This window comes from Ranitomeya imitator, chromosome 2 (assembly GCF_032444005.1).
Source record: "Ranitomeya imitator isolate aRanImi1 chromosome 2, aRanImi1.pri, whole genome shotgun sequence".
NCBI lineage: Eukaryota > Metazoa > Chordata > Amphibia > Anura > Dendrobatidae > Ranitomeya > Ranitomeya imitator.
Window position 1 is genome coordinate 357,051,226 of NC_091283.1, and position 27,456 is coordinate 357,078,681.

Below are 27,456 nucleotides of genomic sequence, written 5' to 3' on the forward strand. Positions count from 1 at the left end.
GACTTTTTTTCATCAGTATTTACACAAGAAAATCCCATGGCAGACAAAATGACTAGTGATAAAAATTCCCCATTAAATGTCACTGGCTTAACCCAGCAGGAAGTGCGGCGGCGTCTAAAAATCACTAAAATTGACAAATCTCCAGGCCCGGATGGGATACACCCTCGAGTACTGCAGGAATTAAGTACAGTCATTGATAGACCATTATTTTTAATCTTTAAAGACTCCATAATAACAGGGTCTGTACCACAGGACTGGCGTATAGCAAATGTGGTGCCAATATTCAAAAAGGGGACAAAAACTGAACTCGGAAATTATAGGCCAGTAAGCTTAACCTCTACTGTGGGTAAAATCCTGTAGGGCATTCTAAGGGATGCTATACTGGAGTATAGCGGTGGCGCAGTGGTTAGCACTGCAGCCTTGCAGCGCTGGGGTCCTGGGTTCAAACCCCACCAAGGACAACATCTGCAAAGAGTTTGTATGTTCTCTCCGTGTTTGCGTGGGTTTCCTCCGGGCACTCCGGTTTCCTCCCACATTCCAAAGACATACTGATAGGGAATTTAGATTGTGAGCCCCATCGGGGACAGTGATGATAATGTGTGCAAAATGTAAAGCGCTGCGGAATATGTTAGCGCTATATAAAAATAAAGATTATTATTATCTGAAGCGGAATAACCTCATGACCCAGTATCAGCACGGGTTTACTAGGGACCGTTCATGTCAGACTAATTTGATCAGTTTCTATGAAGAGGTAAGTTCCGGACTGGACCAAAGGAACCCAGTGGACGTAGTGTATATGGACTTTTCAAAAGCTTTTGATACGGTGCCACACAAAAGGTTGATACATAAAATGAGAATAATGGGGATAGGGGAAAATATGTGTAAGTGGGTTGAGAGCTGGCTCAGGGATAGGAAACAAAGGGTGGTTATTAATGGAACACACTCGGACTGGGTAGCGGTTAGCAGTGGGGTACCACAGGGGTCAGTATTGGGCCCTCTTCTTTTTAACATATTTATTAATGACCTTGTAGGGGGCATTCAGAGTAGAATTTCAATATTTGCAGATGACACTAAACTCTGCAGGGTAATCAATATAGAGGAGGACAATTTTATATTACAGCATGAATTATGTAAACTAGAAGCTTGGGCTGATAAATGGCAAATGAGCTTTAATGGGGATAAATGTAAGGTCATGCACTTGGGTGGAAGTAATAAGATGTATAATTATGTGCTTAATTCTAAAACTCTGGGCAAAACCGTCAATGAAAAAGACCTGGGTGTATGGGTGGATGACAAACTCATATTCAGTGGCCAGTGTCAGGCAGCTGCTACAAAGGCAAATAAAATAATGGGATGCATTAAAAGAGGCATAGATGCTCATGAGGAGAACATAATTTTACCTCTATACAAGTCACTTGTTCGACCACACTTAGAATACTGTGCACAGTTCTGGTCTCTGGTGTATAAGAAAGACATAGCTGAACTGGAGCGGGTGCAGAGAAGAGCGACCAAGGTTATTAGAGGACTGGGGGGTCTGCAATACCAAGATAGGTTATTACACTTGGGGCTATTTAGTTTGGAAAAACGAAGACTAAGGGGTGATCTTGTGTTAATGTATAAATATATGAGGGGACAGTACAAAGACCTTTCTGATGATCTTTTTAATCATAGACCTGAAACAGGGACAAGGGGGCATCCTCTACGTTTGGAGGAAAAAAGGTTTAAGCATAATAACAGACGCAGATTCTTTACTGTAAGAGCAGTGAGACTATGGAACTCTCTGCCATATGATGTTGTAATGAGTGATTCATTACTTAAATTTAAGAGGGGACTGGATACATTTCTGGAAAAGTATAATGTTACAGGGTATATACACTAGATTCCTTGATAGGGCGTTGATCCAGGGAACTAGTCTGATTGCCGTATGTGGAGTCGGGAAGGAATTTTTTTCCCCAAGGTGGAGCTTACTCTTTGCCACATGGGTTTTTTTTGCCTTCCTCTGGATCAACATGTTAGGGCAAGTTAGGTTAGGCTATGGGTTGAACTAGATGGACTTAAAGTCTTCCTTCAACCTTAATAACTATGTAACTATGTAACTATATCAGTTTGTTGTACTCCCTGGTTTTGACGTGCCCTTACGGCATTTTACCCCGGACTGTTTCCTTACCATGCCATTGACTTGCCTCTCTGTACAAGCCCTCGTAGTATCTGACTTCGTACCTCCTGACTGCCCTCTTGCAGATTGCCCGTGAATAGTGATTCAGTGTCACAGTTTTTTTCCTTTCAACACTATGGAGCCTGTTCATCCACTCTGTAACCAGGTAGCTAATTTGCCTCAGATAATGCAGGATCTGGCTAAGGAATGCTGGAGTCTGGGATCATCCACCAGTTGGCAGGGTGAGATTATTAATCTTATGAAAACTTCCTCTAGCCTTTCCCTGCTAGCAGAGACTGCGCTGTCTATCCCATATGACTTTCAGTTGGTCTACCACAACCCAGTTGTGGCCTTTGCTGATACTTTTTTGGGGGAGAAAAATCAGTCTAGTATCAATAAATTTTATTTAAGTGCTTAATGTTAAACAATGTATAACTGTTCAGAAATGACCTCCCTCGCAGGGGAGATAAAAAATTTTTACATAAAGAAACAATGAACACATAATACCAGATCTACATGTGGGGAGACAGGACAATAACAAGGGATCAATAACATTGAAGGAAACAAATAGGAAATCCACAGTTTTTGATAGTTTTGACATTGATAAAATAAAATTATTCATCCACATCTGCAAAAAAGACTTCATAAGTCTTTTGTAGGAAGTCAAGCATAAGGATTAACAAAGAAGAAATAACATGAATAGAAAGAATTATTCATATATCGCGAACCAGTCAGGTTCATTAGAGGCACAGAGTCCAGCTTTCCTTATTGCTCAGGCGATCTTCTACCTGAAAGTCTTCATGACAGGGACTATCATAGAGATAGAGTGAGGGCCTGATTCAGTTGAGCGTGATGGTCCAAATCTAGCCAAGGGTTCCACGTTTGAAAGAAGGTGTTCCATGTATCATCTCTAGTGGCTTATATGCACTCATATAATAAAATTGCATTCATCCTATCTCGAACTAGAGATATGGAGAGTGAAGGAGATCTCCACTTCGCAGCCAGTCATCCACAGACAAAGTAAACCCTAAATGTTCCTCCCACTGCAGCAGATATTTTAATTTTTCTTCTCCATGCTGGGTGTTAATAGATGAATATAGTAAAGAAATTGTTCCTCTTCCCAGGGGATCATTTAGACATTTTTGCTCAAAGAAGGAGGTATAAAAATGAGTCTTATGTGGTAAAACGAGTCTAGCGAAATGGAGAATCTGGTTCAAACGTAAGGCCTCTCTGGCTGGTGGTTCATGCTTCTGAATGAATTCCTGTCTAGTAAGTAATATGTTAAATGGAGAGCAGAGGTGTTTTAGTTTAGTGATTCCTTTTAAAATCCACCAGGAAAAGTGGTGAGATTCGAGACCAGGAATGAACATTGGATTATGAAATAAGGAAATCAGCGGGGAAGGTTTAGATTGCAGACCAAATTGAAATCTCTCCTTCCTCCAAAGAATTAGAGAGTGAGCAGTAAAAGGGCCTGAGATAGAGAGGCCTTGTGGAAGTCTCTCTGTGGTCCATAAGAGACCCGATAATGAAAATGGTCTTATAAGAAACGACTCCAGGGTAACCCATCTGGGTTTATTATTGTAAGAGCAAATATTAGTCAATTGGGCTATCTGAGCAGATTTAAAATATAGCGCAAAATTAGGTAATGTTAGCCCCCCTAGCTTTCTATGGAGAAACATAATTTTTTTGTGAGATTCTAGGTTTCTTACCCTGCCAAAGAAACTTAAAAATTAAAGTATGAATATTATGAAATACCTTGGATGGAATCGCAATGGGGAGTGAGCAGAATAAATATAAAAAACGAGGTAGAGATATCATCTTAATGGCATGTAATCTTCCTAGCCAGGACAGTGTCATAGAAGACCATCTAGTTAAGTCAGCTTGGAAGTTCTGTATTAAAGGGTTATAGTTCCATTTGAAAAGGGTTGACTTATTAGACGTGAGGTTAATCCCAAGATAAGTAAAAAAAACGCTCTTTTCTCGTAAACCCAAATTGGGAGACTATATTAGTTTGCATCTCTTTAGGGGTATTTATGAATAATGCTTTGGATTTTTTCTACATTTATCTTAAGACCAGATATTAATTCAAAATTATGAAGGAGAGAGAATAGATTAGGGAGTGTGGTAAGGGGGCTAGTTGAGAGAAATCAGTTTAGAGTGTTCAGGGAAAGTTCTAGGCTATGCTTTTTTTAATACCTTAGGGGTATCTATGAAAAACTCAACAGAATCCAGCTCACTGAGGCTAGGATCACGAACCTGACACAAGGGAGTTGCACTGCTGAGGACTACTGTACTGAATTCCGACAATGGTACACTGAGGTTCAGTGGAATGATGCGGCCCATAGGTGCCAATTTCATAGAGGTCTGTATGAATCCCTGATAGATGCAATGGTTCTGCATGATACTCCTTGTTCTTTGGCAGAAGTCCTATCCCAGGCCTTTCGGATGGACTGCAGAATTTGTGAGAGGCAATGTGTTCAGAGCGATACTTTGTTTTCTGGCCCGGAGCAAGCCCGTTTATTCACAGTAGGGCCAATGGAGGTTGGAGCTGCCAGGTTTTGTGCTGTCGAGATAAATTGTAGACAGGATATTGGAATCTGTTTCTACTGTGGTCTTGCAGTACAGTTTTTAAATGAACTGTTCAGGTTTCCCTCAAGCAAGTAAGCCGTTTAGAAACCATTTAAGTTTGGGTGATAGTCAAAGAGGTCACCCAGACTTCCAGGTATCCGTCCAAATTTCTTTCTTCAGATTAAGTCCTGCGGAAAATAGTGTTGTCTTTCAAGAATCAGGCATTGCCAGCATTGGCTTTCATTGACTTCGGGTCTGCAGCGAACTTGATTCTGAACTGGTTCGTAAATTAAGATCAGGGACAGTTAGTCTGGCAAAACCTATTCAAATGTTTGCGATTGATAAAACGCCGCTACTTCAGAACTGTATCAAATTTGTAATGGTGGTGTTAGGGGTCGAGTTCCTGCCTCTGCACAGGGGGAATCTCTGGCCATCTCTACTGCGGTCTCCCATTCTTCTCCTGCCGCAGTGGAGCCTGCTCAGTGGAGACGTCGATCCCAGCGTCTCGCTCAGTCTGACTCTGTGCTGAGAGTTACTGCTGCATTTCCTGCTTCTGCCATTGAAGTCAGTGCTGGGCAGCGGCGAGCAGACGCTTCTGGGACTGAGTCCTGCTTTTCACGTTCTGAGCATGCCCAGAGTAAGATCTCTCAGTGGAGATCGAGGGTCACATGATCAGATACTGCAGCTAAGGTCCTTGTAGGTGCTAGGACTAAATCCTGCTTTGCACTCTGAGCATGCCCAGGGCAGGATCTCTCAGTGGAGATCTGGGGTCACATGCTCAGGTACTGCGGCAACTCCATTGGTCCTTCTTTGGAAGGTCCTAAACGTGCTGCAGCTATTTAAGGCTCGCATGGCCGCACGGCCATTCGCTAGTATCAATTCTAATATGTGCTTTGCGCCAGTGTGGTTATGCATGTATGTGTTCAGGGACCCGGCTGAAATAAGCCCCTAGAATGCTGGCACCTCCGGCGAGGAGATTGTGTGAACGTGATTCAGGGACCCGGCTGAAATAAGCCCCTAGAATACCGGCACCTCCGGTGAGGAGATTGCGTGTATGCATAACCACTGACTGCTATCAGTTCAGCAGTAATCTTGTGCTCCTGTGAGGCTAACAGGGCGCAGTGCTTTCCTCTCGCGGCTGCTCTGTGAGGTAACAGAGCTAGCCTATACCGCCAAACAGTGCCACCATTCACTAGTAGCAGGTTCCTCCTGCACGGTGGACCCCAGGTTGCACACGCACTATTCATAATAAACATCTATTTTACTCGGTGCGTTCCGCTAGCCCTAACAGGTGGAATTCACGCTTCGAATAGGAACACTACACTCAGAATTAATTTCCTGTTTTCTCTTGGATAAGTTACCTGCTGTGCCATTGATCTTGTGCTTGGTGCTAAAATAAAGCTCACCCGTATAATTTATCTGAGCCTGAACGTACTGCCATGAAAGGTTATGTGAGCAAAAGTTTACGGAAAGGTCATATCCATCCTTCCTCCTCCCCTGTAGCTGCTGGTTTCTTCTTTGTAAAAATGAAAGATGAGGGTGTCCCTCCTTGCCTCAATTTCAGAGAACTGAACAAGACCATGTGTAAGAATACATACCCACTTCCACTCTTCCCTAACATTTATAATCAGCTTACTGGGGCTAAATGGCTTTCTAAACTTGATGTTAGAGGGGCTTACAATTTAACCCCTTCAATCCCCAAGGCTGTTTGCACATTCATGACCAGGCTAAATTTAAATTTTTTTACCACTTTCACTTTATGAAATGCTAACTCAGGAATGCTTCAACGTATCCCACTGATACTGAGATCGTCGTTTTTTCGTGACATATTATACTTCATGGTAGTGGCAACAATGACTTGCATTTATTTGTGAAAAAGAAACAGAAATTTTCACGAAAATTTTGAAAATTTTGCAATTTTAAAACTTTTTATTTTTAATGTTCTTATATCAGAGAGTAATAGCACACAAAATAGTTAATACACAACATAATAACATAACATTTCCCACGTGTCGATTTTACATCGGCAAAATTGTCAAAGCATCATTTCTCTTTGTTAGGAAGTTATAAGGGTTTAAAGTTGACCAGCAATTTTTCATTTTTTTTCAACAAAATTTAGAAACCCATTGTTTTAGGGACCACACCACATTTAAAGTGACTTAGAGGGGGCTATATGACAGAAAATACCCCAAACTAACACTATTCTAAAAACGGAACCCCTCAAGGTGCTCAAAACCACATTCAAAAAGTTTATTAACCCTTCAGGTGCTTCACAGGAATTTTTGGAATATTGAAGGAAAAAATGAACATTTAACTTTTTGTCACAAAAATTTTACTTTAGACCCCAATTTTTTTTCTTGTAGTTAATGGACTACAAAATTTGTTGTGCAATTTATCCTAAGCATGCTGATACCCCATATGTGGGGGAGAACCACTGATTGAGCACACGGAATAACCACTGTTTGGGCACACTGGAATAATTTGTGGACACCATGTTGTATTTGGAGAGCCCTTGAAGTGCCTAAACAGTGGAAACTTGTCACAAATGACACCATTTTGGAAACTAGACCCATCACGGAACTTATCTAGATGTGTGGTGATCACCTTGAACACACAGCGTTTTCACAGAAGATTATAAAGTAGAACCGTGAAAATAAAAAATAATCATATTTTGCCCAGAAAAATATTATTCTAGATCCTCATTTTTTATTTTCACAAGGATAGCAGGAGAAAATGAACCCCAAAAATTTGTTGGGCAATTTCTACTGAGTACATTGATGCCCACACATGTGGTCGAAAACATCTTTTTAGGCACAGTGTAAAGCTCAGAAGAGAAAAGCGCCATATTGAAGTTCACATTTTGATGGACTGGTTTGTGGGTGCCATGTCACATTGGCAGAGACCCTGAGGTGCCAGAACAGCAGAAACCCCCTATAAGAGACCCTATTTTACAAACTGCACCTCTCAATGAATTCAGCTAGGGGTGCAATGATCATATTGACACCAAAGGTTGGTCACAGAATTTTATACCATTGGGCAATGAGGAAAAAAAATACACCCATATACAAAAAAAGGCCTAAACTGTGGCGCTTCCCACACCAATACACAAACCAAGCAGAAAAAATGGGAGCATATATTAAAATTTCAATCACTTTATTAATAATAGTACACAAGAAAAGAAATTTCAACAAATTAAAAAATGGAGATACAAATGCACAATACAACTGCCCCACCGGGTAGTAAACCCCTATGTACAAGGTAAATGTCTACAGGTGTAGTGACGATTTTGACTCCATGGGTGTTTTCCAGAAACAAGCAGCAATGGATGTTGCTGAGTAAAAATTGCAAACTGCCGTTGTAGTGACCAGTACGTTGCAGTCACCAGTACATTGTGCCCAGCTCATGCACTCCTAAATTAGGCAGACTCTCATTGCTACAGAAATGTCAAACATGTCGACACTAACTGTAGTTTAGGCACAGTGGGGTTCAGAAGGGAGGGAGGAGTTTGGATTTGAAAGCACATAATTTGCTGAATTTCTTTTTGGGGGCGAGGACCATTTCACTTTTCCAGAGCCTTTGTGCTACGAGTAAGGCTACTTTCACACTTCCTTCTTTTTAGATCCGTCACAATGCGTCGTTTTGGGAACAAAACGCATCCTGCAAATGTGCCAGCAGGATGCGTTTTTTTTCCCATAGACTTGTATTGCCGACGGATTGCGACGTATGGCCACACGTCGCGTTCGTCGTGCACTGGATGCGTCGGTATTTGGCGGACAGTCGCAGCGAAAAAACGTTCAAGGGAACGTTTTTTCGTACGTCGCATCCAGTGGATCTTTCTGCGCATGCGCGGCCGGCCCACCCGGAAATCTCACCGGGACTTTACATTGGGCAGCGCACGCGTTGAAGCACTGTGTCCGCTGCCCACATCACTCAAAATTTGTCACACTTCCTTCGGTACGTCACGCTGACACCTGGCGACGGCCCCGTACCGACGGAAGTGTGAAAGAAGCCTTACGTGGAGGCCCCCTATTTTTCTGTTAACAGATGATGGACCTGAGTGGGGACTTGCTTTTTTTGTGGATTTAGTTGAGCTTTTATTTGGAACATTTTACATGCCGTATGTACTCGAGTATAACTCGGCCCGAGTATAAACCGAGGCACCTAATTTTACCACAGAAAACTGGGAAAACTTATTGACTCGAGTATAAGCCTGGTATCCATTGTCCTCTCATCCCCATCCTGGAATGCACAGCCTCCTCATCCCCCATCCTAGTTTTCATGGCCCCCCTCATCCCTATCCTGGAATGCATGGCCCCCTCATCTCTATCCCGGTATGCATGGCTCCACATCCCTATCCTGACATGCATGGCTCCTCATCCTTATTCTGGTGTGCATGGCTCCTCATCCTTATTCTGGTATGCATTTATCCTCATCCCTATCCTGGCATTCATGGATTCTCATCCCTATCCTGGTATACATGGCTCCTCATCACTATCCTGGTATGTATGGCTCCACATCCCTATCCTGACATGCATGGCCCCCTCATCCATATCCTGGAATGCATGGCCCACTCATCCCTATCCTGGAACTCATGCCCCCCTCATCCCTATCCTAGAATGCATGCCCCCCTCATCTCTATCCTGGTATGCATGGCTCCTCATCCCTATCCTGACATGCATGGCTCCTCATCCCTATCCTGGTATGTATGGCTCCTCATCCCTATCCTGGTATGCATGGTTTCCTCATCCCTATCCTGGTTTGCATGGTCTCGTAATCCTTATCCTAGTATGCATGATCTCCTCATCCCTATCCTGGTATTCATGGTCTCCTCATCCATATCATGGTGTGCATCGCTCCTCATCCTCATCCAGGTCTGCCTGGCTCCTCATCCCTATCCTGGTATGCATGGTCTCCTCATCCCTATCCTGGTATGCATGGTCTCCTCATCCCTATCCTGGTATTCATGGTCTCCTCATCCATATCATGGTGTGCATCGCTCCTCATCCTCATCCAGGTATGCATGACTCTTCATCGCTATCCTGGTCTGCCTGGCTCCTCATCCCTATCCTGGTATACATGGCTCCTCATCCCTATGCATGCTGGTATGCATGGCTCCTCATTCGTTTCTTGGTATGCATGGCCCCCAGCTGTAAAACATTAAAGAAAATAAACCATCCTACTTGCCGTCCCTGCTCTCCCTCGCAGCGTCTTGTTCCGATGCTAGCAGCTGTGGGTGATCATGTGTGCCTGCTGCTAAAGAGAAATGAACATTCACTGTGCTCGCAGTGAATATTCATTCCCCTAACTAGCAGTACACGTGATCGCCTGGTTGCTGCTGGAAGCCGGTGACTGCGACTACTATGCCTACTATTAAAGGTAACCTCGATGATGTAACCGCTGGTCACTGACACTGCACTCGCAGCAGTTCAGTCACCAGTGGTTCTCAGCCTGTATGGTCGCATCTTGGCACCGTCCAGGTTGAAAACTATTCATCCCCCCCACACATGAATTACGGCGTGGGAAAGAACAACCAACAGGTGAGGGATATTGTTGTTTTTTTTTTAATTTTTGTTTTAGTACTGCAGATTTTTGGGGGAATTAGGTGTTAGGTGAGTAAAACTGTGTTTGTTATTTTTAAATAAAATGGAAAACTGTGTTTAGTCTTATTTCTAATAAAGGACTTTCTTCTTGCTGTTTCTTTATTTACCATATAACTATAGGATTAGTAATGGATAGGTGTCTTATAGACTCCTCTCCATTACTAAGCTGTGGGAGTGATGTCACCTGACACTACAAAGGTGACATCAACCCCACTTGTCCCCGTTGCATGCCAAGTGGGAAGAGCTGGGCAAAGCGCCAAAATTGGCGCATCTAATAGATGTGCCTTTTCTGGGCAGCTGTGGGCTGCTATTTTTAGGCTGGGGGGGCAGTATCCATGGCCCCTTGCCAGCTTGAGAATACCAGCCCCCAGCAGTGTGCTTTAGCAAGGCTGGTTGTCTAAAAGGGGGGGACCCCATGCCGTTTTTTTTTTAAAATTATTTAAATAATTTTTTAAAAAAACGTGGGGACCCCTCTATTCTTGATAACCAGCCTTGCTGAAGCTGACAGCTTAGGCTTTCAACCCCCCAGCTGTGTGTTTTGCCTGGCTAGTTAATGAAAATAGGGGTGAACCCAAGCCAGTTTTTTTTAAATTATTTATTCACAGCGCAGGAGCCGGCTGATGAATACACCCATCAGCCGCTCCTGCTTTCGCTGTTATTAGAGACAGTGGGTGTCGGAGGATGGGAGCTGTAGTCCCATCAGCTGACACCAGTGACTGGAGGTAAACTTTATACTGTACCTCCGATCACAGCTGAGCGCTCACGCTGTCTTTTGAAAGCATGGGAACTGCAACTCTCCAACCGGCTGGTATGATTTCACCGCCGATCAGAAGCGGTGTTTGCCGCACTGTCATGCACATGACAGCTTGGCAAACACTGGATGTTTGGCCCCCCCAGTCAAGTGAATGGGATCCGAGTTCGGATCTGGGTACTGTTCTGGTACCCGAACTTTTTGTAACTGTTCGACCGAACCTGCTGGACCCGAACACCCAGGTGTCTTCCCATCTCTAGTCCTATGGCGTCCACAGTGTCTCCATCTGCCTCATAATAGGGAATCTTCCGTTGGGGCTTTTGTTTGAATCACGTATTTCAGAGATTTACACAGAAACACTGGTGTAAGTTCTCAGCGCAGAGAGCAGTATAAATGTGAGCCGAGCCCTACTGCAACCTTCGGGAGGCAGAATGAAAAAATCAACAGCAGGTGAGGAATTGGTTCTATTATTCTTTTTACTCTGTTCCTCGTGTTGAATAAATGATTAGACGATTTTATTCTTCGAGTTGGTGCTATTACAACGATACCAGATTTTTATCTTTTTTACCTGTTTGACTGCTGTCACACACTAAAAAATGCTTTTTATTGCCATCTGCCGACAAAGTAATGTGAGGGCTTGTTTTTTGCGGGACGATTTGACATTTTTATTAGTACCATTTTCAGGCTCATGGCGTTTTTTGATCTCTTTCTATTCCGATTTTTGGAAGGCAGAATAAACAAAAACAACAATTCAGGAATTATTTAAATTTTTTATATGCCGTACCATGTATGGTAAAATTGATAAGGCAACTTTATTATTCTGGTCAGTGCAATTGCATCAATACCTCATTTATATTTTTTTCTATGTTTTCCGCTTTTGCACAATAAAAAAATAATTATTTTGCATTGCTTTATACTCATTGAGTCATTAAGACACACTTGTTCAAAACTCATAGGGCTAAAAAGGGATTTATTTGGAATAATTTGTTTGGCAAAGTGGAAAATCTGATTCATATGAATATGAGGGTTGTATTTTTGGATAAAGTCTTGTCTATCAATTAACGTATTGAAAGGAGAACACAAGTGCTTTAAAATGGAAATCCCCTTTAACTTCCACCACGAAAATGAATGGGGAGCAAGACCGGGCTCAAACATTGGATTATTAAATAATGAGGTCAATTGAGAGGGGTTGGACTGCAGATGAAATTTAAACCTAGTTTTCCTTCAGATTATTAAGGAATGTGCTGTAAAGGGTGCTGTAGTAGTTATCATTTGTGATATTTTTTCTATAGACCATATGAGACCTGGTAATGAAAATGGTTTTGTGAGAAATGATTCTAAATGAACCCATCTAGGTTTCCCAGTGATAGTACATGTGGTTGTTAGTTGAGCGATCTGGGCAGTCTTAAAATATAATGTGAAGTTAGGCAAGGAAATTCCTCCTAGTCTCCGGTGATGAAACATAATTCTGGGCCTCTTTCCCTGCCACACAAACTTGGAAATTATATTGTGAATATTAAGGAATGTTTTGGTCAGTATTGGGATTGGGAGGGATTGAAATAAGTATGAGATTATTTTTGCTGCATGTAATCTACCCAACCATGATAGATTCGAAGGGGTCCACCTGGTTAAGGCAGCCTGAAGATTTTGTAGTAGAAGAGTATAGTTCCGTTTGAACAGTGATGACTTATTGGTTGAAAGGTTAATACCTAAATAGGTCAAATAATGTTCCTTTTTCGTGAAATTAAATTGGGAATTAATATTGGTTTGAACATCTTATGGAGTGTTAATAAATAATGCTTCAGATTTTTCTATATTTATCTTGGCCTGTGATAAATTCAAAATCATGGTCTTTACAGTTTAACAGTTTCAAACAGTCATAAATAACAACATTAGCAATTCAATAATTAAAGCAAAATAAGACAACCCTACTCATGAGAGCTTTCAATTTACAATGAGGTGGGGGAGATTCAAAGTACAGGTGTGTATTTACAATGATGTATTTACAATGGTGGTCCAGCCATCTTCTGGGGCTAGGGAATAGATGGAAGTAGTGAATGGGTTACACACACACACCAACATAAAATGACATTGACTAGGGAACGTGATAGGCCGCTCTGAACAAATGTGTTTTGAGGGAGCGCCAAAACTATGCAAATTGTGGATGGTCCTAAAATCTTGGGGTAGAGCAGTCCAGAGGATTGGTGCAGCACGGGAGAAGCCTTGGAGTTGGGAGTGGGAGGTACGGATTAGTGCAGAGGTTAGTCGAAAGTCATTTGCAGAGCGCTGTGGTCGATTAGGCTGATAGACAGAAATGAGGGAAGAGATGTAAGGGGGTGCCGCACTGTGGAGTGCTTTGTGGGTGAGAATTAATAGAGCATTGCAGTATTCCAGGCGGGAGTGGATCAAGGCGACAGTGAGGGTTTTTGTTGTTTCCATGGTGAGAAAAGAGCGGATTCTAGAGATGTTCTTTTGGTGTAAGTGGCAAGTGCGGGTAAGAGATTGTATATGGGAGGTGAAGGAGAGATCGGAGTCAAACATAACACTCAGACAGTGCACCTGCTGCCGGGGTGTTATTATGGTGCCACCCACGGAGAGGAAAATGTCAGATTTAGGGAGGTTAGTAGATGGCGGGAGCAGAAGAAGTTCAGTTTTAGAGAAGTTGAGTTTTAGATAGAGAGCGGACATGATGTTGGAGACTGCGGACAGACAGTCACTGGCGTTCTGTAGGAAGGGTAAGGTCAGGGGATGACTTGTATAGTTGTGTGTTATCAGCATAAAGATGGTACTGAAAGCAAAATAAACTGAAGGTCTGTCCAATCGGGGCCATGTAGAGGGAGAAGAGAAGGGGGCCAAGGACTGGGCCCTGAGGTACCCCAACTGTGAGAGGAAGAGTAGATGAAGTGGAGCTAGTGAACACAACACTGAAAGAGCGGTCAAAAAGATAGGAAGAGAACCAGGAGAGAGCAGTGTCCTTAATGACTAGTGACTGGAGCCTAGAGAGTAGGAGATGGTGGTCAACAGTGTTGAAACCTGCCAAAAGGTCTAGAAGAATGAGCAGAAAGTCATCACCGTTATATTTTACTGTCAGAAGGTCGTTTGTCAATTTGATGAGTGCAGTTTCAGTCGAATGTAGGGGGCGGAAACCAGACTGTGAAGGGTCTAGGAGGGAATGAGTGGAGAGGTAACGGGTAAGGCAGGAGTAGATCAGGCACTCCCAAGAGTTTAGAGATGAAGGGGAGATTGGAGACTGGTCTGTAATTGTTTGTGCAGGATGGGTCGAGGGCGGGTTTCGTTAGTAATGGAGTAATGATAGAGTGTTTGAAGGAGAAGGGGAAAATGCCAGAGGAGAGGGAGAGATTAAAGATTGTTGTTAGGTGAGTTGTGACGACTGGAGAGAGAGACTGGAGGAGATGTGAGAGAATGGGGTCAGTAGTGCATGTCATCGGACAAGAAGAAGAGAGGAGCTTGGAGACTTCTTCTATGATGAGATCGAATGTGAAGAGTGAGCCAGGAGACCTGCAGGGAGGGATGGGAGTCACTGCACTTGCTGTCTGGGAGCAGATTTCCTGATGGATATTATCTATTTTCTCTGTAAAGTGGGCAGCCAGTTCATCAGCACAAATGTCTGTGATAGGGGCTTGTGCTTTTGGCCTGAGGAGGGAGTGAAAGGTCTCAAAAAGTTTCTTGGGGTTGTTGGATAGTGAGGAGATCAGGGTGGTAAAATAGGTCTGTTTGGCAAGGTGAAGGGCAGAGCATAATAAAGATCTCCAGACAACATCAGAGCCCATTCTACTAGAGCGGTAGCCACATTATCACAATCACTGGTGGTTGGTGGAGGGAGTGGCTTCTTAACCTCTTGTGTGTTCCTGTCCGTATCAAGGATATGAAGGACGACCTCCTGATAGTGCTGTCACGATGGACTCTTTGAAAACCTATTACCGGTAGGACTAATCCCTACTTTCATCCCCATTTTGGTGAGTTTTCTAGAATAAATTCTGAGGGTCCGGAGGTAGAGGTCACTATAAAGAATCTTGGGGATGTTTGGAAGGAGGTTGAAAGGAATATTGGGCTTGCTCAAGTCAATGAATGATGGTGGCGACTGGTGATAGAAACAAATATCGCAGGAACAGATCCCAGAGGAGATGTGACTCACCATTTACAGAAACCCCAAAGTTGCAGAATGGCAGAAAACTAGAGCAGAAGAAAACCCCATAAAGTGACTCCATTTTGTGAATTACAGCCATCAGTGAATTAATCTATAGGAGTAGTACCTATTTTTACAGGTGAATGGGGGCTTAATTCTTACAGGATGAGTAGAAGTTTTTATTAGTATTATTTTCACTTGCATAAAATTTTTGTTGGCTTTTTATTACAATATTTTGGAGGCAGAATGAACAAACAGTTAAGCACCATGGTCTACTGGTTCATCATTTGAAGTCTTGTATTAGACTGAACTGTCATTGTCTTAGTGAATAATTCAATTTTGCTACACATCTTCTCATTTATATTGGCACTTTGAGTAGAAATGTTTAAAAATATAAATTTCAAAGATATTTTGTTAAAAAATAATAATTAGTTTTATTTTTTGGCAGATGACGGTGACAGATCATCAGGGGGACAACTAGCATCTTCAATTTTTAAATCAGATGACCTTGAGATCACACAGGAGACAACTGAAGTGAATGTCATTACTGCAGACATACCATCATCTCTTCACTGCAAAGATCTATCATCTGATCTTTCGAAACAGGTCTTGTCTTCTGATTTAGTACAGACTTCTAAGAAAACTAAAAGTAAAAAAATAGGCATTAACAATCAAACTGCTCTGAAATCAAAGAAGCCAATTACACATTCAGAATATGGAAATAGTTGTCCCAACAAAACATCTTTTGTTAAGCCTCAAAAAATTCACACAGAGGAGAAGAGATTTTCTTGTTCCAAATGTGGGAAATATTTTAACCAGAAATCAGATCTTGTTAGGCATGAGAGAATCCACACTGGGGAGAAACCATATTCATGTTCAGAATGTGGGAAATGTTTTAACCAGAAATGGATTCTTGTTGTTCACCAGAGAACTCACACAGGGGAAAGGCCTTTTTCGTGTTCAGAATGTGGGAAATGTTTTGTACAGAAATCATTGCTTGTCGCACATCAGAGAACTCACACAGGGGAGAGGCCTTTTTCTTGTTCAGAATGTGGGAAAAGTTTTGTACAGAAATCATCTCTTGTTTCACATCAGAGAACTCACACAGGGGAGAAGCCTTTTTCATGTTCAGAATGTGGGAAATGTTTTGTAGAGAAATCACACCTTGATAAACACCAGAGAACTCACACAGGGGAGAGGCCTTTTTCTTGTTCAGAATGTGGGAAATGTTTTGTAGGGAAATCACACCTAGTTAGACACCAGAGAACCCACACAGGGGAGAAGCCATATTCATGTTCAGAATGTGGAAAATGTTTTGTACAGAAATCAATTCTTATTAGTCACCAGAGAACTCACACAGGGGAGAAGCCATATTCATGTTCAGAATGTGGAATATGTTTTGGACATAAATCATATCTTCTTACACACCAAATAACTCACAAAGGGGAAATGCCTTTGTCATGTTCAGAATGTGGGAAATGTTTTGTACAGAAATCATCGCTTCTTACACACCAGAGAATTCACACAGGAGAGCAGCCTTTTTCCTGTTTAGAATGTGGGAAATATTTTAAATGTAAATCACAACTTGTTATACACCAGAGAACTCACACAGGGGAGAAGCCTTTTTCCTGTTCAGAATGTGGGAAATATTTTAACCAGAAATCGTATCTTGTTATACACCAGAGAAATCACACTGGTGAAAAGCCATTTTCATGTTCAGAATGTGGAAAATGTTTTATAGAGAAATCAAATTTTCTTAGACACCAGAGAACTCACACAGGGGAGAAGCCATATTCATGTTTAGACTGTGGGAAATGTTATTCAGATAAATCAAGCCTTGATAAGCACGAGAGAATTCACACAAGGGAGAAGCAAAAATCATATGAAGAATGTGAGAAATTTTTAGAAAAATAATTCGATTTTATTAAACATCTAAAATCCCACATGGAGAGAAGCCATTATTGTGAAACAAAGAGAAGACGGCACTCACTGGTTCTTTTAAATCCAAAGTTTTATTCAAAACGTCACATTAAAACCTATGGGCTGTGGAGTTGGTATGCCAAACTTCTGACTCTAACTCCTCAATTTCCCTGATTCTGACTCCGACTCTGACTCCACAGCGCTGGCTCACTACTGAGCATGTACATAGAGTGTAGAACAGATTCATGTCAACTTAAAGCCTAGATCTTTAGATCAGGAGCAGAAAATATATTTATAGGACATTTCATAACTTTACAAATTATTTTAAAAATGTTTACAGCACATAATGCATTGGACTGCTGTACCAATTTATTATATATTTTAGGAGTTGGACTCAGTCCATTTTATACTAACTCCAATTCCATCAAAATGAAGACCAGAAGACCAGCTCCACAGCCCTGTTTAAATCTGGCAGCAAAGAATGTGGTACATAGGATGGATGACAGCCGTTTCGTACCTGTCTGCACATCAACGGGTCCTGAAATGGGCAATCTACTTTTTAACCCCTTCACAAAATGCACCATATATATATACGTTGCACGTTGGAAACGGGTCTATGGAGCGGGCTCCCATAGCGAGTAAGCCCCATGCTGAGCAGGAGATGGCTGTGTATTACAGCCTGGATCTGCCTCTAGCAATTACGGGCAGACAATATAACACGCGCCAACGTGCACACATGTGATTCCATCCTCCCACCGGCACACCCATGACATGGTTGCGGGTCGCGGATGGGTTGTCATGACAGCTGGAAGTGAGCTGATGATCCCTGTTGTAGCTGTTTTCGTTCTGACCCAATGTCAGATGACAGATCACCAGTGAGGCCAAATTGTGGAATTACGCCCTTAATTGACAAGTGCTTTGGAGACAAAAGAATCGCACACGTTGTTCTGTGTGAAATTCACTTTTATCTGATATAATGCAGCAAAAGGCAGTATTTTATACCATTTACAACAAATGTAACTCTCAATGCAATTCATGTAACCCCCACCATCACCCAGGGTCATACTAACCTTTATTCTCTCACGTACTCAGAGCATGTTGTGGCTGACTATTGAGAACATACATGATAAGAAGTGGAAAGGAGACTAGCAGACTACTTCAACAACAGATTCTAGAAATTCTAACAATTAAAGGAAAAAGGCACTTAAAGGCAAACTATTAACCCTTCTATATCACCCCTGTACTTGTCATTACGCAACTCCTTTGAAATCCTGCCTGTGGCCGGGCTTCAAAGGAGACATTGATTTCTGATGCTGTGGCATCGCTGCATATAGCACAAGTAATCGAATTATCACATCTTCAAGCCTAACAAAATCAGTTAAAAAAAATAAGAAAAGCCTGATCTATCAAACTATAAAAACAATTACCGTATATACTCGAGTATAAGCCGAGATTTTCAGCCCAAAATTTTGGGCTGAAAGTGCCCCTCTCGGCTTATACTCGAGTCAAGGTGGGTGGCAGGGTCGGCGGGTGAGGGGGTGAGGGCGCTGAGGTATACTTACCTAGTCCCAGCGATCCTCGCGCTGTCCCTGCCGTCCCACGGTGTTCTGTGCTGCAGCTTCTCCCCCTCTTCAGCAGTCACGTGGGACCGCTCATTACAGAAATGAATAAGCGGCTCCACCTCCCATAGGGGCGGAGCCGCCTATTCATTCCTCTAATCAGCGGTGCCGGTGACCGCTGATAGAGAAAGAAGCTGCGGCACCGAAGACCAGCTGTGACAGGCAGAGGGACAGCGCGAGGATCGCCAGGACTAGGTAAGTATAGCATATTCACCTGTCCTCGTTCCAGCCGCCGAGCGTCGCTCCATCTTCCCGGCCGGCGCCTCCATCTTCCCGGCGTCTGCGCTCTGACTGTTCAGGCAGGGGGCGCGATGACGCATATAGTGTGCGCGGCGCCCTCTGCCTGATCAGTCAGAACAGAGACGCCGGGAAGATGGAGGCGCCGAAACGAGACGCCGGGAGCTGCAATCAAGGGAGGTGAGTATGTGTTTTTTTTTTTTATTGCAGCAGCAGCAGCGGCGGCAGAGATTTATGTGGAGCATCTATGGGGCACAGTGAACGGTGCAGAGCACCGTATATGGCACAGCTATGGGGCACAGTGAACGGTGCGGAGCACCATATATGGCACATCTATGGGGCACAGTGAACGGTGCAGAGCACCGTATATGGCACATCTATGGGGCACAGTGAACGGTGCAGAGCACCGTATATGGCACATCTATGGGGCACAGTGAACGGTGCAGAGCACCGTATATGGCACATCTATGGGGCACAATGAACGGTGCAGAGCACCGTATATGGCACATCTATGGGGCACAGTGAACGGTGCAGAGCACCGTATATGGCACATCTATGGGGCACAGTGAACGGTGCAGAGCACCGTATATGGCACATCTATGGGGCACAGTGAACGGTGCAGAGCACCGTATATGGCACATCTATGGGGCACAGTGAACGGTGCGGAGCACCGTATATGGCACATCTATGGGGCACAGTGAACGGTGCAGAGCACCGTATATGGCACATCTATGGGGCACAGTGAACGGTGCAGAGCACCGTATATGGCACATCTATGGGGCACAGTGAACGGTGCAGAGCACCGTATATGGCACATCTATGGGGCACAATGAACGGTGCAGAGCACCGTATATGGCACATCTATGGGGCACAGTGAACGGTGCAGAGCACCGTATATGGCACATCTATGGGGCACAGTGAACGGTGCAGAGCACCGTATATGGCACATCTATGGGGCACAATGAACGGTGCAGAGCACCGTATATGGCACATCTATGGGGCACAGTGAACGGTGCAGAGCACCGTATATGGCACATCTATGGGGCACAGTGAACGGTGCAGAGCACCGTATATGGCACATCTATGGGGCACAATGAACGGTGCAGAGCACCGTATATGGCACATCTATGGGGCACAGTGAACGGTGCAGAGCACCGTATATGGGGCACAGCTATGGGGCACAATGAACGGTGCAGAGCACCGTATATGGCACAGCTATGGGGCACAATGAACGGTGCAGAGCACTGTATATGGGGCACAGCTATGGGGAAATATGAACGGTGCAGAGCACTGTATGGCACAGCTATGGGGAAATAATGATCTATTTTTATTTTTGAAATTCACCGGTAGCTGCTGCATTTCCACCCTAGGCTTATACTCTAGTCAATAAGTTTTCCCAGTTTTTTGTGGCAAAATTAGGGGGGTCGGCTTATACTCGGGTCGGCTTATACTCGAGTATATACGGTAACCCAATTGGTAAATGGAATTCAAGAAGGCCAAAATTATCTTTTTTTGGCCACCACAATTCCACAAAAAAAGCTGTGACAATTTTTAAAAAATATTACATCTATCCCAAAATGGAACTAATAAAAACGTAGTCTCGCCCTGCAAAAATCAAGACATTACTCAGCTCCATCGGATGAAAAATCAAATGTTACGCGTCTCTGAAAATGTCGACACAACTCCCAAAAATGTATTCTTGCAAACTTCAGATTTTTTTTCACCACTAAAATAATTTAAAAAACTGGACACATATTGATGAGGAGAATCATTATTGCGTGGTAATTTTTACCACAAAATGTACACCGTAAAAACTATTCCCAAAAAACAATTTCAGAATTTTTTTTTCACAATTTCACCGCACTTGGAATTTTTTCCCCGTTTTGGAGTACACTGTTTGGTAAAATGACTGGTGTCATGCAAAAGTATGACGTCCCGCAAAAACAAGCCCTCATATGTCTAGGTGGACAGAAAAATAAAAGTTGGAGTATGCACATGATCAGTAACCACTGTGGGTTGGATGCTGCGTCCAGATGTTACAGCATAGTGGATGAGATTTCAAGAAATCCCATGCCCAATATGCGTCCACAGACGCCCGTGGGTCACCCGCGGAAATGGACATGTGGCGCGTCTCTCAAGAACGAAGCATATCAATTTATCTTCTTTCACCCATAGAATCTATTGGACGCAGTGAATCCGCACGGTTCAGTGAACACATACGGATTCACCTACATTGAGTAGACAGCAGGGCTTTAGACACAGAAAACATGTGCTGCGTCCAAAGCGCTGCCACTTCCGGATTGTGTGCACCCTATGACTTTGGGAAGAAGGGTGTTATGAACTGGTGATTCAGAACCACAATGGACCTGGTGGTTAAGAGCACACAAAGTGACCTGATAGCTACTAATAACATAGGACGAGCTCTGAGACGTGGGAACTCTGCTGACCGCAATCCCTAATCCTATCACACCACACTAGAGGTAGCCGTGGAGCGCTCCTGACCAGACCTAGGCGCCTCGGGCACAGCCTGAGAAACTAGCTAGCCCTGAAGATAGAAAAATAAGCCTACCTTGCCTCAGAGAAATTCCCCAAAGGAAAAGGCAGCCCCCCACATATAATGACTGTGAGTAAAGATGAAAATACAAACACAGAGATGAAATAGATTTAGCAAAGTGAGGCCCGACTTACTGAATAGACCGAGGATAGGAAAGATAGCTTTGCGGTCAGCACAAAAACCTACAAACAACCACGCAGAGGGCGCAAAAAGACCCTCCGCACCGACTAACGGTACGGAGGTGCTCCCTTTGCGTCCCAGAGCTTCCAGCAAGCAAGAAAAACCAATATAGCAAGCTGGACAGAAAAAATAGCAAACAAAAGTAACACCAGCAGAACTTAGCTTATGCAGTGAAGACAGGCCACAAGAACGATCCAGGAGAGAGCAAGACCAATACTGGAACATTGACTGGAGGCAAGTAACAAAGAACTAGGTGGAGTTAAATAGAGCAGCACCTAACGACTTAACCTCGTCACCTGAGGAAGGAAACTCAGAAGCCGCAGCCCCACTCACATCCACCAGAGGAAGCTCATGGACAGAACCAGCCGAAGTACCACTCATGACCACAGGAGGGAGCTTGACCACAGAATTCACAACAGTACCCCACCCTTGAGGAGGGGTCACCGAACCCTCACCAGAGCCCCCAGGCCGACCAGGATGAGCCAAATGAAAGGCACGAACCAGATCGGCAGCATGAACATCAGAGGCAAAGACCCAGGAATTATCTTCCTGACCATAACCCTTCCACTTAACCAGGTACTGGAGTTTCCGTCTCGAAATACGAGAATCCAAAATCTTCTCCACTATATACTCCAACTCCCCCTCAACCAAAATCGGGGCAGGAGGGTCAACGGATGGAACCACAGGTGCCACGTATCTCCGCAACAATGACCTATGGAATACATTATGGATGGAAAAAGAAGCTGGAAGGGTCAAACGAAAAGACACAGGATTAAGAACCTCAGAAATCCTATACGGACCAATGAAACGAGGCTTAAACTTAGGAGAGGAAACTTTCATAGGAATATAACGAGACGACAACCAAACCAAATCCCCAACACGAAGTCGGGGACCCACACAGCGCCTGCGGTTAGCGAAACGTTGAGCCTTCTCCTGGGACAATGTCAAATTGTCCACTACATGAGTCCAAATCTGCTGCAACCTATCCACCACAGTATCCACACCAGGACAGTCCGAAGACTCAACCTGCCCTGAAGAGAAACGAGGATGGAAACCAGAATTGCAGAAAAACGGCGAAACCAAAGTAGCCGAGCTGGCCCGATTATTAAGGGCGAACGCCGCCAAAGGCAAAAAGGACACCCAATCATCCTGATCAGCAGAAACAAAACATCTCAGATATGTTTCCAAGGTCTGATTGGTTCGTTCAGTTTGGCCATTTGTCTGAGGATGGAAAGCCGAGGAAAAAGACAAATCAATGCCCATCCTAGCACAAAAGGCTCGCCAAAACCTCAAAACAAACTGGGAACCTCTGTCAGAAACGATGTTCTCCGGAATGCCATGTAAACGAACCACATGCTGGAAAAACAATGGCACCAAATCAGAGGAGGAAGGCAATTTAGACAAGGGTACCAAATGGACCATCTTAGAGAAGCGATCACAGACCACCCAAATGACCGACATCTTTTGAGAGACGGGGAGATCCGAAATAAAATCCATAGAGATATGTGTCCAGGGCCTCTTTGGGACCGGCAAGGGCAAAAGCAACCCACTGGCACGAGAACAGCAGGGCTTAGCCCGAGCACAAATCCCACAGGACTGCACAAACGAACGCACATCCCGCGACAGAGACGGCCACCAAAAGGATCTAGCCACCAAATCTCTGGTACCAAAGATTCCAGGATGACCAGCCAACACCGAACAATGAACCTCAGAGATGACTCTACTCGTCCATTTATCAGGGACAAACAGTTTCTCCGCTGGGCAACGGTCAGGTTTATTAGCCTGAAATTCTTGCAGCACCCGCCGCAAATCAGGGGAGATGGCAGACAAAATTACCCCCTCTTTGAGAATACCCGCCGGCTCAGGCAAACCCGGAGAGTCGGGCACAAAACTCCTAGACAGGGCATCCGCCTTCACATTCTTAGAGCCCGGAAGGTACGAAACCACAAAGTCAAAACGGGAGAAAAACAGCGACCAACAAGCCTGTCTAGGATTCAACCGTTTGGCAGACTCGAGATAAGTCAAGTTCTTGTGATCAGTCAAGACCACCACGCGATGCTTAGCTCCTTCAAGCCAATGACGCCACTCCTCGAATGCCCACTTCATGGCCAGCAACTCTCGATTGCCAACATCATAATTACGCTCAGCAGGCGAGAACTTCCTGGAAAAGAAGGCACATGGTTTCATCACCGAGCCATCAGAACTTCTTTGCGACAAAACAGCCCCTGCTCCAATCTCAGAAGCATCAACCTCGACCTGGAACGGGAGCGAAACATCTGGCTGGCACAACACAGGGGCAGAAGAAAAATGACGCTTCAACTCCTGAAAAGCTTCCACAGCAGCAGAAGACCAATTGACCACATCAGCACCCTTCTTGGTTAAATCAGTCAACGGTTTGGCAATACTAGAAAAATTATTGATGAAGCGACGATAAAAAATTAGCAAAGCCCAGGAACTTTTGCAGACTCTTCAGAGATGTCGGCTGAGTCCAATCATAAATGGCCTGAACTTTAACAGGGTCCATCTCGATAGTAGAAGGGGAAAAAATGAAACCCAAAAATGAAACCTTCTGAACACCAAAGAGACACTTTGACCCCTTCACAAACAAAGAATTCGCACGCAGGACCTGGAACACCATTCTAACCTGCTTCACGTGAGACTCCCGATCATCCGAGAAGACCAAAATATCATCCAAGTATACAATCAGGAATTTATCCAGGTATTCTCGGAAGATGTCATGCATAAACGACTGGAATACTGATGGAGCATTGGAAAGCCCAAATGGCATAACCAGGTACTCAAAATGGTCCTCGGGCGTATTAAATGCTGTTTTCCATTCATCGCCATGTTTAATACGCACAAGATTATACGCACCACGAAGATCTATCTTGGTGAACCAACTAGCCCCCTTAATCCGAGCAAACAAATCAGACAGCAGCGGCAAGGGGTACTGAAATTTGACCGTGATTTTATTTAGAAGGCGGTAATCAATACAAGGTCTCAACGAACCATCCTTCTTGGCCACAAAAAAGAACCCTGCTCCCAATGGCGACGACGACGGGCGAATATGACCCTTCTCCAAGGATTCCTTTACGTAACTCCGCATAGCGGCGTGCTCAGGCACAGACAAATTAAACAGTCGACCTTTAGGAAACTTACTACCAGGAATCAAATCGATAGCACAATCGCAATCCCTATGCGGAGGTAGGGCACTGGACTTGGGCTCATCAAATACATCCCGGTAATCCGACAAGAACTCTGGGACCTCAGAAGGGGTGGATGATGAAATAGACAGAAATGGAACATCACCATGTACCCCCTGACAACCCCAGCTGGACACAGACATAGATTTCCAATCCAATACTGGGTTATGGACTTGTAGCCATGGCAACCCCAACACGACCACATCATGCAGATTCTGCAACACCAAAAAGCGAATATCCTCCTGATGCGCAGGAGCCATGCACATGGTCAGTTGGGTCCAGTATTGAGGCTTATTCTTGGCCAAAGGCGTAGCATCAATTCCTCTCAATGGAATAGGATACTGCAAGGGCTCCAAGAAAAAACCACAGCGCCTAGCAAACTCCAAGTCCATCAAATTCAGGGCAGCGCCTGAATCCACAAATGCATGACAGAATAGGATGACAAGGAGCAGATCAAAAGAAATTTCGACTATACCGTACCAATGGAGGCAAACCTAGCGAACCGCTTAGTGCGCTTAGGACAATCGGAAATAGCATGAGTGGAATCACCACAGTAAAAACACAGCCAATTCCGACATCTGTGTTCTTGCCGTTCAGCTCTGGTCAAAGTCCTATCACATTGCATAGGTTCAGGTTTATACTCAGATAATACCGCCAAATGGTGCACAGTTTTACGCTCACGTAAGCGTCGATCGCTCTGAATGGCCAAAGACATAGACTCATTCAGACCAGCAGGCATAGGAAATCCCACCATGACATCCTTAAGGGCTTCAGAGAGACCCTTTCTGAAAATTGCTGCCAGCGCACATTCATTCCATTGAGTGAGCACAGACCACTTCCTAAACTTCTGACAGTATATCTCTACCTCATCCTGACCCTGACACAGAGCCAGCAAATTTTTCTCTGCCTGATCCACTGAATTAGGTTCATCATAAAGCAATCCGAGCGCCAGAAAAAACGCATCAATATTACATAATGCAGGATCTCCTGGCGCAAGGGAAAATGCCCAGTCTTGAGGGTCACCACGTAATAAAGAAATAATGATCTTAACTTGTTGAACTGGGTCACCAGAGGAGCGGGGTTTCAAAGCCAGAAACAGTTTGCAATCATTTTTGAAATTCAGAAACTTAGCTCTATCTCCAGAAAATAAATCAGGAATAGGAATTCTAGGTTCTAACATAGATTTCTGAACCATAATGTCTTGAATTTTTTGTACTCTTGCAGTGAGATTATCCACACAAGAAGACAGACCTTTAATGTCCATCACTACACCTGTGTCCTGAACCACCCAAATGTCTAGGGGAAAAGAAAGACAAAACACAGTGCAGAGAAAAAAAAATGGTCTCAGAACTTCTCTTTTCCCTCTATCGAGAAGCATTAGTACTTTTGGCCTCCAGTACTGTTATGAACTGGTGATTCAGAACCACAATGGACCTGGTGGTTAAGAGCACACAAAGTGACCTGATAGCTACTAATAACATAGGACGAGCTCTGAGACGTGGGAACTCTGCTGACCGCAATCCCTAATCCTATCACACCACACTAGAGGTAGCCGTGGAGCGCTCCTGACCAGACCTAGGCGCCTCGGGCACAGCCTGAGAAACTAACTAGCCCTGAAGATAGAAAAATAAGCCTACCTTGCCTCAGAGAAATTCCCCAAAGGAAAAGGCAGCCCCCCACATATAATGACTGTGAGTAAAGATGAAAATACAAACACAGAGATGAAATAGATTTAGCAAAGTGAGGCCCGACTTACTGAATAGACCGAGGATAGGAAAGATAGCTTTGCGGTCAGCACAAAAACCTACAAACAACCACGCAGAGGGCGCAAAAAGACCCTCCGCACCGACTAACGGTACGGAGGTGCTCCCTCTGCGTCCCAGAGCTTCCAGCAAGCAAGAAAAACCAATATAGCAAGCTGGACAGAAAAAATAGCAAACAAAAGTAACACCAGCAGAACTTAGCTTATGCAGTGAAGACAGGCCACAAGAACGATCCAGGAGAGAGCAAGACCAATACTGGAACATTGACTGGAGGCAAGTAACAAAGAACTAGGTGGAGTTAAATAGAGCAGCACCTAACGATTTAACCTCGTCACCTGAGGAAGGAAACTCAGAAGCCGCAGCCCCACTCACATCCACCAGAGGAAGCTCATGGACAGAACCAGCCGAAGTACCACTCATGACCACAGGAGGGAGCTTGACCACAGAATTCACAACAGAAGGGGATGGAAAAAACAGAAACGAAAAAAAAAAAATGGACTGCGGGGTGAAGGGGTTAAAGAACCCACCTCCCACACAACAGTGTCCAAGTATCTATAGAACTTACAAACAAAAGTAATAGACCTCAACAACATACCATGTATTAAAAACATACCCATTAATAAAAACACAGACATGTCAAATTTGTCATTAAAGCCAACTGGACCTTTTGCTCATGTGCACATAATCCATATCGACTCCCTTCTGAGAAGTAATTTATGATGGTTGCCTCCCTGTTTGGGAGCTTTTACTCTCAATATC

At 44.0% G+C, this 27,456-nt stretch overlaps 1 protein-coding gene across 1 annotated transcript in view; it reads left to right on the plus strand.

Moving 5' to 3' along the window:
• The window catches only part of LOC138663803 (zinc finger protein 585A-like), an 83,262-nt gene that overhangs the window by 12,529 nt on the left and 43,277 nt on the right, over positions 1 to 27,456 (plus strand). The window contains exon 6 of the mRNA XM_069750146.1: positions 15,670 to 17,037. Within this exon, the coding sequence (XP_069606247.1) occupies positions 15,670 to 17,037 (1,368 nt within the window). The remainder of the gene's footprint in view (positions 1 to 15,669; positions 17,038 to 27,456) is intronic.